Source organism: Ciconia boyciana, chromosome 3, assembly GCF_034638445.1.
Source record: "Ciconia boyciana chromosome 3, ASM3463844v1, whole genome shotgun sequence".
In the NCBI taxonomy this organism is placed as follows: domain Eukaryota; kingdom Metazoa; phylum Chordata; class Aves; order Ciconiiformes; family Ciconiidae; genus Ciconia; species Ciconia boyciana.
The window spans coordinates 95,505,491-95,523,930 of NC_132936.1; the positions used below are offsets into that span (position 1 = coordinate 95,505,491).

The 18,440-nt window shown below is 37.4% G+C and overlaps 1 protein-coding gene across 6 annotated transcripts in view; it reads right to left on the reverse strand.

Moving 5' to 3' along the window:
* The window catches only part of KIF6 (kinesin family member 6), a 173,831-nt gene that overhangs the window by 24,377 nt on the left and 131,014 nt on the right, over window positions 1-18,440 (reverse strand). For 5 of the 6 annotated variants that reach the window (XR_012041875.1, XR_012041873.1, XR_012041874.1 and 2 more), the window contains exon 16: window positions 8,518-8,568. The exons of the other annotated variant lie outside the window; for it this stretch is intronic. Coding sequence is in view for 2 of the 5 variants with exons in the window: in XM_072858203.1 (XP_072714304.1) it covers window positions 8,518-8,568 (51 nt within the window). In the remaining 3 variants the exon portion in view is untranslated. The remainder of the gene's footprint in view (window positions 1-8,517; window positions 8,569-18,440) is intronic. 6 annotated transcript variants of the gene reach the window in all.

The following is an 18,440-nucleotide window of genomic DNA, read 5'->3' on the forward strand; positions in this document are numbered from 1 at the left end:
TAAGACCCCACCTCGGTTAAGTGTACAATAAAGACCAAAGTACTACAGAAGTTTTGTTTCCACCCTCCCACCTGGCTACTCCATTAGCCCTCTAAAAGAGTTTTCTGAATGCTTTTCTAAATGTTGGTATGATGCATGAGTTTTCCAGAAAATTTCTGAAGCCACAAGTATAGGATTTCATGTCAGCAGGAATGTTATTCTTTAAGAAGATTCATTTTGATCTTGTTCAGTGTTCTGGCACATGTGCTAGATCAGGGCTGTATACAACTTGGGCAGTTGTGGGGACCAGATAATGTTTTTGGGACCCTCTGTCCCTGCTGGCCACACTCACATCCCACACTGAGTGCCACACTTTTGCTGGTCCTCCCATGCACATACCCATCGGCTGCAGCTGCAGAACAGCTAGGCTCTCTGTGCTGGGCTACCAGCTCAAGAAGGTGCAAGAAGTATACAGGTATTTAGGCATTTCTCATAACTCAGACAGCTCTTTCCTATGACCTATGAAGGGAAAGACATTGAGCTCGATGTTCTGGTAGCTGCCAGCTGAATTATACTGTACTGTATACTGAGAAGAGACAATCCTGACATATCCAGAAACAATTACAAATTATCCACAAGATTATCTGGAGAACTATATCCAACCTCTGTATGTTTGTGGGATATTATTAGTAACTACTTGTTCCAAGTCATTATTTTCTTTGACCTTAAACATGTAAAAATTTTTGAGCAAAGAAGCAGTGAATTAATTTCTTTTAGCTATTTCAGCAAAATGTAAAATGGAAGAAGTTTTTCACCAGATTTGCAGCTTGTTCTGAAACACTGGGTATCACATTAGCCATGCTATTTCTCATTCACCCCTTGTCCTGTGCTTTACGTGATCAGATGGAAATTGCTATTCTAGGTCTGACCTTTACTTTGAAAAAATCAAAGCAAATACAGACGTGAAAGAGCTCCATTTGTTATTTACGGTTCATTAGACTACAGAATTTTTGTTTGTTACAGAGAGCTCTCATGGAGGAAACCTTGACCGATACAGAACTAGTCAAGCTGCCCAACACACCCACTGGACATGGCCGGAAGAAAGAAGTTTGCAGCACCTTAAACTGTAAGTTCCTCTGACTTATGCTACCAGCTTTTTAGAGCCAATATAGAGAGGCTACTCTGAGATATACTGAAGCTAAAGCAAACAAGCTTAGGCCTAGAATCAGTAGACTGTGTGCATAAAAACAAATGTATTTTTTGCTCACTCCACCTCAAGTCCTGTCTTAGAATTACAGAATCACTCTGGTTGGAAGGGACCTTAGAAGGCTGCGTGGTCCAACCTGCTGCCTAAACTTGGGTGAAAACTGAATCGGACTAGGTTGTCCAGACATGTCATGACAAACTCCAAGGACAGAGATCCTGCAAACTTCTCTGAGGACCTCCTTCAATGTGTAACTGTCCTCATGCCATCTTTTTCCTAATATCTTAATTTTAGTAGACCAAATTAGAGAATTGAGAGCTTCATCTTCAGATTCTGTCTTGCTTACTTACTAGTCACCAGAAGGAGTCTCTAAATAATAATGCAATTCACACTGAACTTTTCAGTACTTCAGAAGAAATACTTATTGCAAGAAAGCTTACAGAGACTGCAAGCTGTTCCAACAACAGTGAAATGCTAAAGTCAATGTCAATAAAACTGAGAACTGGATAGCTGTGCTACAAGTTCATGACTCCTAATAAAAGTATCACTTGATCCAAAGATGTCTTTTCTCTTTTTTGAGATCTGATAAGCTGAAGTGGAGTGGGTCACATGGGAAGCTTAATAGGAACACATGAGTAATCTCAGAATTTTCTGACAGTTCAGGAGAACATTTTTGCAAAGATTTCCTGTAAAGATGCAGTTCTTGAAGACATAATGAAAGAGAAAACTCATGGCTGCCTCTATAATTTAGCATTGCACCTAGTAAAACCTGCTAAAAAGAGTAAGAGAAAAAACACAGCAACAAATAAAAGTACCAAGCACCCTAGAAAGACTGAAGAGAAACTTATGGAAAGAAAGGTCTGTGTGGGCTTGGGGCCTGAAGGGACAGGTTTAAGAAGTGCCTTATTACACTATACTCCTACAGTTTTAAACTTCATTCCTACATAATACTGGGAAAAACCCAAAACATATTACCTAAGAAGAAATCTCAAGTACTGCTGCAAGGGAATCATTGCTGCATGTCTAATTGCTGCTTTGAATCTGTGGTTCTTTTTCCTGATTATGATCATCTTCACAGAAGAAGTTGGTACATACAAAAATACAGAAGTTCTCCAAGAGGTCAGAGTTTTAGCCATATACTGTGCTGACTTAAAACACAAAATAACATACGAAACCAAGAGAGTGAGAGTAAGTCTGTTATCCTGTATAACTTCACAGTTACCACAGGCTAAAGTCTATGCTTTTTTTGTCCAAGACAAATCTGGAATAACTACAATGACTTAAATACACTGCAGTAATAAGAAGCTATAAAGATCCTCTAATCTACTTAGAATATCCCATATAACTACTTATATATGTTTCCAAAATTAATTGTCCATCAGTATTTCAAGTATTTGCTTAAAAACCGATTTGGTAAATATTTCTAAAAGCACTTCATAAGTTACGATAATTGCACAAAGCAAATTAAAAATTATCTTTATCTTTGTCAGAGTAGAACTCTTATTTTAAAAAAGGCAAAGAGGCACTGGTTTCTGAATTTTCAGCCAGTTTTGCTATTGATATCTTTCTCTTAGCAATAGTGAAAAATCATCATACTTTTTAACAAGCACAATGTTACCAGCTTTCTATCAGTCTCAGAATTCCAAAAATAAACCTTAATGCAAAGCATTTCTGATTTTTTCCCTTTGAAATAGAAAGACTGAAGAAATGAAAACCATCACTAAAAAGAGTGGCCTTGATACCACTAGAGGTCACCCCTAGGAATAAAATCGGTGCCCTGCATGCACAAGAGCAGCCAACTTTTACAAAAATGCCACTGTTGCTTGAGATTTCAAGCACCAATATATAGAAGAACTTAACACACAGAAACATTGTGCATATCAAAATTGTGAATTTCTAAGAGAAATCTTTCCCTTAGTCTGAGGCCACTGAAGACTGATTACACTGGTTTTTTGGTTTTTTTTTTGACTGAAAGTAGAATATTTTACAGACTAGAAATACATGAACCCCCCTACATGGGTGTAGAGGAAGCATCTTTGGATGCCCAGCAGCACGGGGGACATGTTGCTTAATCTCTTGTAAAAAAAAAAAAAAAATCTTAAAATTTTTTTGGGACTTCAAACAGATTATTTCTCTAAAGTGCTTTATTTAGCCCATATATAAGATATCATTTTTTCAGCACCAGGAATGATGGTCTTAAAACAGGCCATCTATTATTCTCCATGGACTGTGTTGGATTTGTGTGGGAAAACACAGACTGCCACTTTTCTCAGCTTCTGTCATTTTGTGATTGAAAACACTTGTCTCTTCATTTCATGGCATTAGTACAGATCAAGACTCTCCTGCTTCATATGAAAAAAGTAAAAAGCATCTCAGTTACAAGATGTAAAGCAGTGAAAGAAACCGAGTTAATTTTATTTACATACGGATTTATTTAAATAAGAGATTAACTCTGATGCAAACCAGCAGTTTGGAAGTGCTATGTGCTTTCCACTCAAACAGATCACAGCAGATGAGTTCAAGACAGTTATTAATTATTAGCCTAATTAATGTTATAGATGTCTGTAGGGTGCTGCTATGGTTGCCGAGAGAACTATCACACACTTCTTAAACATACCTTATATCCTCACCAGGTAAAACTCACGGTGGCCTTTCTAGTGGTATCGGCTATACTGGAAGCATTCAAGGTCGGGTTGGATGGGGCTTTCAGCAATGTGATCTAGTGAAAGATGTCCCTGCCCATGGTAGGAGGGTTGAACTAAATGATCTTTAAAGGTTCCTTCCAACCCAAAATGTTCTGTGATTCTATGATATCTCACTCTGGACAAGTGGGAGCAGCAGTTCCCAATTCTACCTCTCCAGATATGCAGAAATGCATCAGACAACATATGTGCATCCCATCAGGTATAGCCTATGTGATAGTGGCAGCTTCTCGGAGCACCACAAACTAGTGCATTGGAGGAATAGCTTCTTTGAAATCCTTTCCTAACACTGGCTAGATTATTCCTGCAGTAGTACCCTGATGCATCATACAGCACTGTCTGTCCCTGTTTTATTCTGGTAGTGATCATGCTGTTCTTTCACTTCTAATCAAGGAAAGGTGAGGAAGCAGAATGAAACACACTGTAAAGAAACACACAGCAGGGCAGGAACAAGGGCATAAACTGATACTAATATCTTTAGAACAGGTATGTAACTTTGAAAAAGTAGGAAAAGATGATGTAGACAAAGCTATAGAGGGAACAAAGATAAGGAGAATGCTCCCTATTTTTGCTTAAAATAAATGTGTGTTGCAAATCCAAATATAAAAATAACAGATGCCAAAATCCTTGCTCTCAGGCATTTGCCACTCTAAATCAAATGCTGGTATGCATTTTCAGGGATTCAAATATATCTGTTATTTCTGACTCACCTAGTTATTTTATTTTTCATGAGGAATGGGCTTTTTCAAAGGAATTTTGCTCAAAAAAGAACTTGGAAACAGCTCTTTGAATAACAGCAGAAATAGAAAATCTTATTGCTAAAAGCCAAGTTACAAAACCTGGTAAAACAAGGCGTATTTTAATGAAATGTTGATAAAACTGGGCCTTAATGCTGAAATCCTTACAAAGGATGCAGATTCATTACAAAGACCCATATTTGCCATCTTCACCCATGTTAGATTTTACCTATTCTTTCTTCTTTCCAAATAGCTCTACAGAGACAATGGAGTTGGATGAAAGAGAGAGATTAATTTAGTCCCAACAAACTTCCCCAGAAGCGGAAAGGTTTTGCCATCTCTTGATGTTTTCAGGAGAATCCCAGAACTGATAGGTTGCTACTAGCCCAGATTTCAAAACTTACATAAAAAGAGATGGGATGCTCATGGAGAACAAGATGAATAAGAAAAATATTTGAAGTGGTCATGCAAAACTGCATTTCAACTACACTGATAAAGCAACTGCAATTACTGATAACGAGGGGCATGCTGTGCTGAAGATGCTGCATCACTGGCTGGAGACTCTACCATTCATGTTAATTTAGAAAACACATTTCATACTGCGCATAATGAATGACCCTTCTTTGTATGAAGCTTTGTCAGGAAATGTTTGAACCTGACTGAACAGCCTAGGGGACTTGTATATTTACTAAACATTTCTGCTGATATGGACAGGTCAGCCAGGAGTATGTTCAAGGGTCCTTCCTAACTTCCAGAGCTGACCCAACAGATGCCTCTACTCAAGATGTAGTTGAATAGGCAAAACTGTGCTAGTCTCAGTTCAGTTGCTTCTGTTACGGAAAGTTATTGTACAAAACATGCTAGCATGACTGCATCCCCATAGAAGTATCTTCCCATTACAATATGTCATAGGATTTCCTATGTCATCAGGCAGCTCCAACTTAGGGTTCAGTCTTCCCTCAGTGCTGGTGAATATTATTACATTAGCCTGATTGCCTGTTTGTAATCATGTTCTATCAATGCAAAACTGGAATAAGATAATGAAGAATCAGGTCTTGTATTTTACTGAAATGTTAGTTTAAAGCATCTTAAGATAATGCTTCATTGGAATCATATAAAATATGTATTTTCCTTCTACAACATTGCAAACCCCAGGGAAAGCTTTTGTTTCCGCTCTTTTCTTCCATCTTTTCCACCCAGAAGCATGCTGGGGACCCAATGTTTCTGTTCTGTCAGTACTTCAGTAGTATGCACATTATTTCATTTTAAATACTGCCTAAAAATGCAGTTAAGCATGTTACTCTGAAAGATCTTACTGAATAAAAGAAGCTATTTGCATAATAAGGTATCCTTACAATTAATAAAGATGAAAGTCATACCAAGAGTGAATCCTTGCAATTTTACACAAAGTATTCAATGTTTCTAGTCGTGTATTGAAAAACATGGAGCGCTTCCTTGCCTCCAATGAAACCTCCCATCTATTTGTGTCCTCTGTTAACTCCCAGCATACGGTGTTTTAAAAGAGATAGCTAAGAACAATGGGCTAAGTAGTGGAGTTTTCCTTCAATAAGAAATCCACATCTTAAGCTAGCCATGAGGGAAACAGATCTACACTGTTTAAAATCCAACTAGAATAGCTTCTTAAAGGGTTTTAACTATAAAATGCTTTAAGTTAAGAAAAAAAAAAGGCAGCTGGAATATGTTAACTTCATTTCTAATTGAAACAATGGTGTGTTTTATTTCATGTTGGGATTTCAACAGACTCTTAATTAGACTTTTTACCACGCAGTTTTCATTTAAAAATATCTTGATGACATTCTGGTCATCAAGAAGATCCTGGGAGACTTGACACCTGTTACTCCTTGGAAGAACATTCATCCAAAAAGGCAGGCAGGCAAATAATACTCCCCAACTCATAGAATAAATATTAAGTCAGAATATCCAGAGTATTTAAAAGAATAACGAAGGGGAAAAAAAAGTCTGGAAAATACTTTGTGCAGTCCAGACTTAGTGATGATAAGCAGATAGCAGTGCTCAAACCAAAAGCCAAAAACACATGGGTTGCCTGCTATGTTGTGGAATACTAATAGAATATTTACAATGTGAATGTATAGCTGGTAAAGTCACTACTATGTCATTTCTTAAGGACATGAAAAAAATATGCTTACCTATTTTATGAAAAGCAGCTTAGATTGTTATTGAAAACAGCATTTGCAACACAATTTTCTATATAGTAAGAAATCAATATACAAGACCAGATATTACAATGCAGATTGAAACATACAGAATACATCACTTCATTTTTTGAAACACTGAATAAGGAATTCTCATAAATGGCATTGCTATGATTGATCTTGGTGTAACTTCTTAAAGTGGCATAAAATTAGTAAATAGACAGTATTAAAACCTGGAGCGAATTAAAGAAAGAATTCCATGTTATACTGAAGATATGACCTTTAGATTGAACTTCAGATACTACAATAGAATAGAATAGAACAGAACAAAACAGTTGGACGTGACCTACAATGATCATCTAGTCCAACTGCCTGACCACTTCAGGGCTGACCAAGTTAAAGCATGTTATTAAGGGCATTGTCCAAATGCTTCTTAAATGTCATCTATCACCTCTCTAGGAAGCCTGTTCCAGTGTTTGACCACCTTCTTGGTAAAGAAACATCTCCTAATATCAAGTCTGAACATCCCCCGATGCAGCTTTGAACCATTCCCACACGTCCTGTCACTGGATACCAGGGAGAAGAGATCAGCACCTCCTTCACTTCCCCTTCTCATCCTGATCAAAATAAACTGAGTTTGACTCCTGGGCTTTATTGACATGGACAGCATTAATTTTCAGTGCTGATTTTTAAATAAAAATAAAAAAGGATAAAGATATAAAATAATATCATCAACAGAGCTTGAGATACATGGTTAAATTAGAAAGAGAAAGGGGGAACTATTTTGCTGCTCTGCAGTAACTTATTTTCCTGACTTTTGGGAGAAAAGAAAGCCCCCAAATTTTCTGTCTCTTAATAAGAGACAAATATTGTTCGCTGTGTTACGCATACATAGAAATAAAACCATCAGCTGCAATCTGGTCTGAGTTAGCTCCATCTTTTATGTGAAGAAGGTCCATGAAGGCACATTTTGGGATTCTTTTATGGATCTAAGTGAGGGGGGCTTACACTGTTATTTCCCTAGCAGTTTTCTGTGACATTTTAGCTGAAGTTTACTGTCCCAAAAGTGGAATTCTTACATGAACACTCCTAGACTGTTTCAGTACAAAGTCAGCGGAGTCAGCTTAAAGCATCTTAAACCAAATTTGGATGACTTTACACTTATGTGAACAACTTACACAGACACTTTTAGCTTCACAGCTGTGTCAACAGAAACTGCAAGAAATAACTTCTCAACTTCTAAAACTAGATGCAAAAGAAATGACCTGTATATGCCTTCAGTGTCTCTTGGAATGAGGAAAACTAAAAAGGATGTTAGACAGATTGCGGCAACATGGTTAGAAGCTCAGTCTCAGGACAAATCGATGTCTGTTAATGGGAATTCAAATTAGAGTCATCAGAAAGCAAAACAAAAACTAAAAATCAGGAAAGCTTAGATGTCTGTTCTTGTTTTGTCACCCTGAAAAGAAGGAAAGCCAATACCAAACCCTCAAACCTATAAGACTTTTACATTATTTTTCTCACCACACATAAAATCAGATGCCTTTTGAGCCAAATCTCAGGCAAAGTTCACAGAGTCCATGTTCTTTATGGTATGGACTATTGTAGAAATATTGTAGCAAAAACTGTCATATAAAATACAACCTGCCCCACAAGCAGATTCAGCCCTGGGAGAGAGCTTGTTGCCCCTGTTGTATCCTACTGTATCTGAAATGTTTTACCTAGAGCTGCCCTCTGAATGTGCCTCTGGGTTATTTCTCCTTTCAGATGGTCTGTAAAAGACACAAAATGCGAATAGTTAGAATTCAAAATGTCAACAATCAATGAAGTAATTGCTTATTTCCCACCATTTGAAAACCTGTGCTGCTGGCAAATTTAAGGGGATTTCTTTTTGTGATCCACAGGACAAGTAGTTTTCTGAGCTCTCTCCTCACTACTGCAAGTAAACAAGTAGGCACAATTTGGCTCTACATATCCTCAGATTTAACTTTGTCCAGTAAGAAAGACTGAAAATGAAGCTATTTGTTCAAACAGATTTATAGGCGCTAGCACTGGAAATGAGATGTTAGGTCATCCAATCCACCTCTTTGCCAGTGAAGAATTCGTTCCCTACAGTCCATTTTCCCTGTTCATCCAGCTCAGTTTTAAATATCCCATGTGCTAGAGCTGCTGCAAGTTCTACTACTCAACAGAACTCACTGTGTAGATGTCATTGGTCTTTGATCTAAATTTTTCTTTAATTTCATTATCTCATTATTCCTAGTTAGGCTCTTATGCTCCATATAATTCACCTTTACCCTTCTTTTATTAATTTCCTCCTTGATCTATGACACTGTTCCAGTTCACCAATTATTTCAAATGATAATTAGATTACCACATGGGAAGCCATTATTCATAGATATTAATAGAACCAATAAAGGAAAAACATAACCCTAAATGTGCAATTTCAGCAGTATATGTGTTCTGAGGGAGGATGGGATTATGTCTTTCAAGTTTTCCAATTAAAACAATTTCTAAGTAGAGACTTGTTCCTAATCTTTACTGAGCTATACATCTGGATACCAGGGAAAGAAAAAAAAAACACAACATGCTGGATTCACTTTTTTCTCAGACTTGTGATTATGTATATTATATTAGCAAGCATTCTGAATTAAAAATATCCTTTTGCTTACAAGTGAAGACTTACAGAATAAGCTAATCAGAGCAAATTAAGTCATTAAAAGCTGCCAAATGTTTAACTGGAGAATGTGAAAACCCATTTAAATTCACAGGGCATGAGAATTAGACTGTTCTATCAGCACTAAAGAACCATGAAAAATTAAACTTCTTTGGGGATTATAAGAATAATTCTTAAGTATTTAGTAGCATTGTAAAATAGGTATTATATGCAATACTTTGCAGTGTAACCGCAAAGTTATTTTGTTTTGAATGTTTTAGAAAACAAAAGAAAACAAAAAACCCTACCTACTCCTTGTCCATAAAACAGATAGTGCGAATTCCTATTTTTCTGCACAGAAAGTTATATTCTTTTCAATTATTTCTCTTTAAACCAATGAATTCTTCTGTACTTAAAGTTACTGTAAAATTAAGAAAAGCCTTCAGCTACTGAGAAACAGGTTAACTGAAAGAACTAACCCCACCTATCCCAGCTATACCACATAAATCCTCCATACTAACACTCAACCAAAAAACCCATTCAGTTAAGTAAGCTCCTGATTTCTGTAACCATAGACAAAACTATAGACAAAACCCCCTTGATTTTTACCAATAAAAGCCCAGTTAAATGATCAACAGTCATGCTATTTGTGCTTTGAAAGCTTTATATAGCAACTCAGTTGACGTCAATACTCAGTGAAATGTGGTTAAACGTACCAGTTTTTTCCTCAACAAAAATTGCTTTTTGTTATTCTGGATATTTATATCCTTGTATTCTATCATACTGTATTACATAGGGTGATGTCAATCACTCAATATTGAGCCACGAGACAGTTATTAAATAATTTGTAGTAATTTGAGATTCATCTCAATGGATTACCATTAACTTAGGTGCCTCAGAAAGCCATCTATACATGTATCTTCACAGAAGGGCTCAGAAACTCCCTTTCTTAAGCCCTGTGAGCTGCAAAAGGCAATGCCACTGTCATTTGAAAAAATGTTTCTAGTAGTGAGAATATGCTGTTCATCAAGAATCAACTGAAACTAAAGGTGACATACAAGTTCTCTATCCTGTCAATACATGCTTTTAGTAGCATTATTTCTTTTGCTTTAACCTTGCTAGAAACAGATCAGCAGCAATCAAAATGTTTTGCATAAATTTCTATCAAGTGGCAATGAGGTCAACAGAAAAACAGCAAGCCAAACAAGGCAATGAAAGTAAGATCGAACAGATAGATAACAACTTGCAGTCAATACAAATATGTGGAAACGGAAGAACATGGGGACTGTTTTTTAAATTAGTATAGCCAAGAGGCTTGGCTTCCGATTACCTAGAATTTACTCTCCGTACAGCTGGGACAGAATGCACAGAGGCTACAGAAGCCCTACTTTTATTGCAAGCTTTGTTAGGCCAGCCAGCAGTGTGGAACTGTCCCAAATGCTCCTCCCTCCCTTCATTCTAGCCTCATACACTTCTGCTCCATCCATGACATGGACCATGATGTTGTAAGAAATCTCGTCCTTCTTCTATTTGGCAGCTTTATGAAAGAATGAGAAGTTGGAACCAGACCACCTGTAATCAGAGGTGAACCAAAGAAAACTTCTCCTTCTGCTAAAAAATAAAAATCCAGTCTTACCATTCTTATAGCAAAAGACTTTCCTCTTTCTTCTACAAATAGAAATAGAAAGGTGACGTTTACCCAATTCACATAGTCCAAACTGCCTTTTCAGGGCAGCAAAAACTGAACTTCATTTCGCAGAAAACTTCCTGAGGAGAAATTGTAATTGTATTATGGGAAAAGTAGCCCAAACAGGAATTCTGGTTCAGAGGACATGATGGTATCATGAGGCACCTGACTATAATTCCATACCAAGACTTAGCCAGATATGATTTAATCTTTCAATTTGTTTTAATCCAATTTGAAATTTGACAGTTTATTTAGATTTCCTTTGGAAAAAAAACTGGTTTTCATGTAGAAACTCTTATTTTTGACAAAACCTTAACATTTTCTGTACATGTTTTTGATTAAAGTAATCTTGTTCTGTTTTCACTACAAATACTTGTGGGGGAGAATGAATGTTTCTGATCTGCTCTACTTTTCTGCCTCTGAGAACACCATCACCCCAATGCAGGGCTTGAAGTTCATAAGTGACAGAAGTAGGGGATGATTCCAGTACTGTTGCCTGCACAGACCTTCCCATATAAACAAAAAGAAGATTCCAGTCTTTAGTACTGCCAGATCTACAACCTTCATAAACACAAATATTTACTGAAAGAAATATGAAGAATCACATTCTCATTAAAAAACCCCATGTCTTCTGATTCCAACAGTGTAAAGTTGTAGACAAGGTAGTGCTTAAATGTGGTTTGCAAAAATTGAATTTAAGACTTGGCAAACATCTCTCAACATATGGCTAATTGTGTTTTCTGAAGTTTCACCAAACAAGAAGCTAAAAATAGGTCTGCAGCTGATACCAAATAATTTTTTCCACTGGAGTCATTCTTCATTTGGAGATAACAGTCCCAATAAAATATTGAATACTCCAACTCCACATGTTTTGGCAAAAAAGTAGTTTTGGGGAATTTAAGAATTCACTCAGCATGCAGCCAGCTGTCATTAAGGCTGTGATAAATCTGTTGGTTTTGGCCTGTGTTTCTGGACACATGTACCATCCTGAGGTATGGAAAAGAGATGAACTGGTAACACAGAACCTCAGTTTTGTGACAGGAGACAAAAGCAAGGAGGGAAATGGAAAAGACAAAATGGAATAGAGAAGTCTAATTAAGACTGATGTAAAGCAGAGGAAAGTATCCTATATGCTGACTAAATAAGACAAAATCCATAACTTGAATAGTATGGCTGTCCTTTAACTTCTTGTCTTTGTGTTCTTCCAGACTGTTTCAAGGAGCTGAAATTATATTCCAATTTATTACAGACAATGAATGTTTTGACAATACTGCATATGCTTCAGGGCAATACAAAAATGAGTGTGTCACAATTAAAAATATATTGATTTAAAAAAGTGTTTTGGTTTTGTTTGAGTCCACATTACAGGTTTTAAAGCTTCCCTTATGTTTTATCAGACCTGCCATATAATACTAGTATAAGGTTTCATAGACTGCTAACTTAAAGGATACAAATACTGGACAAGCTAAGAGGACACATACAACCTTAATTCCCTCCCTTTGAGAATCTTTGTTGTTATTGATGTCGACAGACCTTTAACTTGATGGGTCTCTTCTGACTTAATTGACAGGCTGGAGCCTTCATCGATAACCTCTAATCTCTTGTTATTTTTGAATACTTTGCTATTATTTTATATTTTCCAAGTCTGTGTCTAGCTTAAGAAGTCATCCCATCCAGGAGATCCTGCAACCTTCACACCTCAGCTAGGATGCTGTATCTCTGTCTTTCTCCACCTTCAAATATTTTTTTATGTTACACAAAATATGTAGCAGAACATGCTCTTATGCATCCAGGGAACCTCCGATACCTGGAACCCACCCTCTAGGGCATTTTGGGTCCCTAATAATGCTATCTGGTCTAAGTGTTAGATCTATCTGTTTTTCTGCTTCTCACATGGCCCCACCAGCGAGGAGGCTGGGGGTGCACAAGAAGCTGGGAGGGGACACGGCTGGGACAGCTGACCCCAGCTGACCAAAGGGATATTCCATACCATATGATGTCATGCTCAGCAAAAAAAGCTGGGGGGGAAGAAGAAGGAAGGAGGTATGTTTGGAGTGATGGTATTTGTCTTCCCAAGTCACCATTAGGTGTGATGGAGCCCTGCTTTACTGGGGATGGCTGAACACCTGCCTGCCGATGGGAAGCAGTGAATTAATTCCTTGTTTTGTTTTGCTTGTGCACACAGCTTTTGCTTTACCTATTAAACTGTCTTTATCTCAACCCACGAGTTTCCTCACTTTTAGTCTTCTGATTCTCTCTCCCATCCCACCGGAGGGGGAGTGAGTGGGTGGGTGTGTGGGGCTTAGTTGCAGCCAGGGTTAAACCATGGCAGGAAGTATGCAGGGTTGTTGTTTGTAATGCAATGCCCCTACATATGCAGTTGGACCCAGCTATCACCCAACTATGAAGACCTACTCGAGATTCTGGATCTATTAAATTTAATTCATAAAGTTGCTTGTATCCACTTGAGTCAGATCAGGAGTCCTGCTGAATGAGCACAAATTAAAGCTGTATACTCAGCAAATAATCACTGATTATTTGCTGAGTATAGCCTGATAAAAGCCCGAGATAGGCTTTTAGAGTCAGAGAGGAGGGTAAACACATAACTTCCATGAGCCTTGTAGAGATATATTTTTAACGGAGCTTGAGGTCAGAGATGTAAAAACTCACAAAGGATTTTTGAAAGTAGGAGACATTGAACCCAAATGGAGATATTCGAATGGAGTAATTTCTTAAATGGAGAATATTCAGAGATAGTTAGTGGAAATCTTATCAGATGTTTTAGATACTTTTGAAAATCTGGTGCTGAAATTGTATGAGAACACAACCTATGATAAAAAGTATCTGACAAGAAAAATCACGGAATAAAATAAAAGATTCTGTTCTAACTCAAAATCCTACAGCACTAAGAGCAGACAAACTGTTCAGTCTTTCTCTGACCCAGAGAAATATTTGGGGCAAATTCTGATTCTTCTTTGCAACTTTTGTCCTTCTCCAATGGCAAAAACATGTCAATTGGTTCTATTAGGACAACGTGCAGAGACAAAGTAGATTGCACTAGTAACCTGGCTCAACGCTATTTCTGATGGAAATGCTCTATTTTGGGATACATGGTTGGCCAAATCCCCATGTAATCTGACAAGTCCTAACTTTCAGAAAGCCCTCAGAGGCATCAGGAAAGAAAAAACACTATTGCAGCACTCAGAGCCTCCTGACGGTAGCATACACGTTTTTCAAAGTATGAAATACAGCCATCATCAGCATTAAAAATATATTAATGACAATACTTGAGGTAACATACTGTAAAGTATAACCTGCTGCAGCAGATTTCTGCCTTTTGTTCACTGAAGAAACATCTGCAGCAGTTTAAGATTTTACTGGCTCTCCTTTCTCCTTTTCCCTCTCCCTTCCCTCCTTCCCAAGGTTTGCTGTCAAAGGTTACTGCCCCCACAGCAGAGTGGGTAGAAGCAAACGTCTGCCTGTGTTCTGGCTAATCCAGCAGTTTGGCATGTCAGCACAAGCATACCGGCGATTTAAGCTGTGACACTATCATCGAGTCAACTGGAATGTCTGAAATACTAGTAAACACTTTTTGCCAGCTGTGCTGGGAAGAAAGGATTGGAGACAGTAACTGCCAGCAAAGAGATGGGGCAGACCATTGGGAGCAAGGTAGCTGACAGTATTTAGTAGAACTCATCAGTCAAAGACCCCAGGAAAAACGACAGGTTCGGAATTGGAAGCACAATCCCGACTTCCACACCAAATCCATAGCTGCAAACCACAACCTAAACTCAGCACATGAACAAACATACTTGAAAACACTCGATTTTCCCAACATACTCTCATTTTTTGAAGTTTAAATACCATGGATTCGAATGCATACATTTTACTATGATGTAGGAAACTGCACATTTTGTGATTACTATTTAAAATCTCTGACTGGAGCATGTTCCCTTCCTTGCCATACTCAGCTGAGACAATCACAGTTTTTATCAACACATTTAATACCTTCAAGCGTGATCAAATTTACAGGCAGAAAGCTTATGAGACATCAGTCTCTGTCACTCATTGCTATAGGATGACACTGTATTTGACTTCACTGATTATTCCTTGAGCTACTCAATATATAGTCCTCTAAACTCTGTCCCCATGTCTATTTCTAACCTCCATTTATTTCTAACCTCCATATTAAGTCTCCTCCCCATTTCCTACATGTTCTCGTTAGTTCTGGCCAGATTACATAGTACTTTTTTTCTCACAAGATGATTACTTACACTTTCTGATTGATGGGCATTCCTGTAACTGTTCATTATTTGGCCTGCATTTCCACAGCACCCTTTATCCCACATTTTTTTTCTAATAGCCTTTCATACCTTCTGGCTGGTACAGAAAAAAATGCTTTGATAGGGCTATACAGCAAAACTGTACAGAAATGGAACTTATTTTTCTGATGACAGCATTCTGGACCTCTCTCTTTCTCTAAGTACACACTGTTATTGGCTGCATAGGCCTTAATTGTTGAGGTGTTCCCCAAGGTTCCATTCATCTAAATAAGGGAAATTCTCGCATGTACCACAGCTCCCATTCACCCAAAGGCACAGGATTCCTTTCCATAGAAAGAAGACTGCAGTTCAACATCTCATTGAAACTGGAACTCGGAATCTGGATGCTTTCTGAATTTAGAAACAAATGCTCAGACCTTTATTCTATCATCCCAAGGTTGGCTGTCACTACCCAGCTGGGTTTTTTTAAGTTGAACTCAATGCTGCCCAAGCAGTTTTAGCCAAGCATGGATGTTTAGCAGCAAGCACATCCAAGAGACTTCAGCAGAAGGACATATAATTTCTGGATTCTTAATGGGTAGGAGATAGGCAGCTCAGTCAATAAAGCAGTGCTTCTGTATGCACTAGCGAAGGCAGTTTGTTGTATTTCAAGAATTAAAGCTAATGTTTGGTGGGTTTTGGTTGTTTTTTTTTTTTTTTTTCCCAGATAGCTCTCTTGAATTTAGGTGCCTAAATTTCATTTAAGCTATACCTTAGATGCCAGAATGTTATTTTAGGTATTGTCCAAAGTTAACAAATATTTTGTGTATCTATCTTCTTTTCATATGCTGGAAAAGAGACAGAAATGATGCACATCTGGAAACTGTTGCTCTGTTGTTTATCACATCTATTTGTTCATGAATTAAATATTGAGCTGGCCCAAAAAGCATGGCTGAAAAGCAATGCCATATGGATAAGGAACCATAATCTGTGAATTTAGTACTCTGGATGTTCATATGACTAAATGCAGCTTATCTCTTGTTTATTTCTGAGAAATTAACGTGAAGAGAAAGAATAAGGAAAATAAAGTCAGAGGAACAGCTTTGTATACAGCTCCTCTCTGGTTTTTTTAATGTCCAAATTTAAGAAGCTTAAAAAATAAATAAACGGTCTTAAAGCACAAATAGGCAAAGTCAAAGACAAAGAATTTTGCCCCCAACAAGTTTTCTCGTAATAATACATTGGTCTCAGTTAATATTTTGAACAGAGAGTGAACATATCCAAGTATAAGATGGATACGGTCATTTTCTGTTATAATACTGCCTTCATGGCTTTGGAATTTCTATGCAACAATTTGATGTCTAGATTCATTTTGTGATATTTTTTCTGGCCAGGGCTGCCCAACAGATAATTAAGTATAGAGTTCCAGGCCTCACTATATACTTCAGTTTCACAAACTTTAAAAATTTTGCTATCTTACCCAAGAAATTGTCCTGGAATCAAGTTTATATTGCTGTGTGACTTCTGGTTAGATGAGATATACTTAGACTGTTGTTAGGAATCTGACAGATATGACACAAAATTAAAAATCAAATAAATTTAAAAAAATTATGGTGCTGGAGCTGCTTAGATATGCTACCATGTTTTGAGGGCATGTCACGGTTTCAGGGTGACAGAAAAAAGGTCAGAGTGAGAACGGGTGTATGACATTTTCTTAATGCTCATTTATTTGTAATATATATACCAAGCCTTTGAGAAATGGCTTTTTGAGTGTTAGACACATATTAGCATCCCAGTAAAATATGAAGTAGCTTCCTGTAAAGATACAATATATATTTACTGTTGTGGATAAGCCTGTCTGCTTCTTGAATTGCTCAGCAATGGAAGACGCAACCTGATTCTATGTAACGGGCATAATGATGTCATCAGTTCTGAACAGACGTCTTCCCTCAGCCTTAACTAAAGTGCATGAGAACATCTTCATAACACATCTATTCTCTGTTGATTGCACTCCTTCTGCACCATTCACAACCAGCTGTGGTAACATCACTAGTCCTACATGATTTAGGAACTAGTTTGATTAGGAAAAACCAGCTATTGTATTTTAGTACATGTAAGTACGTATGCCTATACTGCAAGTCTGCATGAATACTGTCCAGATGAGTCAATGAACCACAAGATCCTATGAAAAACAATCTTCTATTTTTGTGCTCATGAAGGGGTATCATTCTTTGACAGTGCTACTCTGAATAAGCTAAGGTCTACTTCTCTAGAGTTTGAAGGTTTGATTCTTCACTTATAAAATCTCAGGCCATCCAGTACTAAAGACAGACATGATGAAGGAAAACTTTTTGTACAAAAGGCTGTAGGATTTAAAAAAAACCCTGTAACAGCACATTAACTATCATCTAGCATCTTTTCTTTAAAAGAGCAAATTTAACAGACTGACTTAACTTATTAGTGTAATAAAACAGGAAAATGCAGTGTAGCAATCCAGCAATGACTACCTGTTTTCAGTCTGTAGACAGCCTGCAAGCAGAGAATCTGTTACTGAGAGGTACTTTTCCAAGTTTATAGTCATGGCAGTTCATAGCTTGATTAAATCCAATGAGCTTGGTCCGTTTGATTTTAGTTATTCTAGTGAAAACCTTAAGTAAAAAGTGTTTACTTGGTTTCTTCCTGAGCATAACTTTTTCCGCTGAAAATACTTCTGTTTCTAAAGAACAGAACATCATTTGTAATAATTAGAAAATGAAAATATTTCCTACATATGTAGATTCCAACAGAGATCCAAAGAAAACATTAACATCTTAGACCTGGAGTGACTGTTACACTAATAAGATTCCTCTGTTTAAAGAATAGCACATCGGGGGAGCATAATAGAGCTGTTCAAATGAATTCATTCAGCTTGGTATTTTCTGAATAAGTCATTTGACAAATCGTGTTTTCTCATTCTAAGGACCCATTCAGCCTATGCACTGTCACCCAGGGGCATTGCCTATTGTTTGTAAGTAAAAACAAACATATGTAAGCTACTGT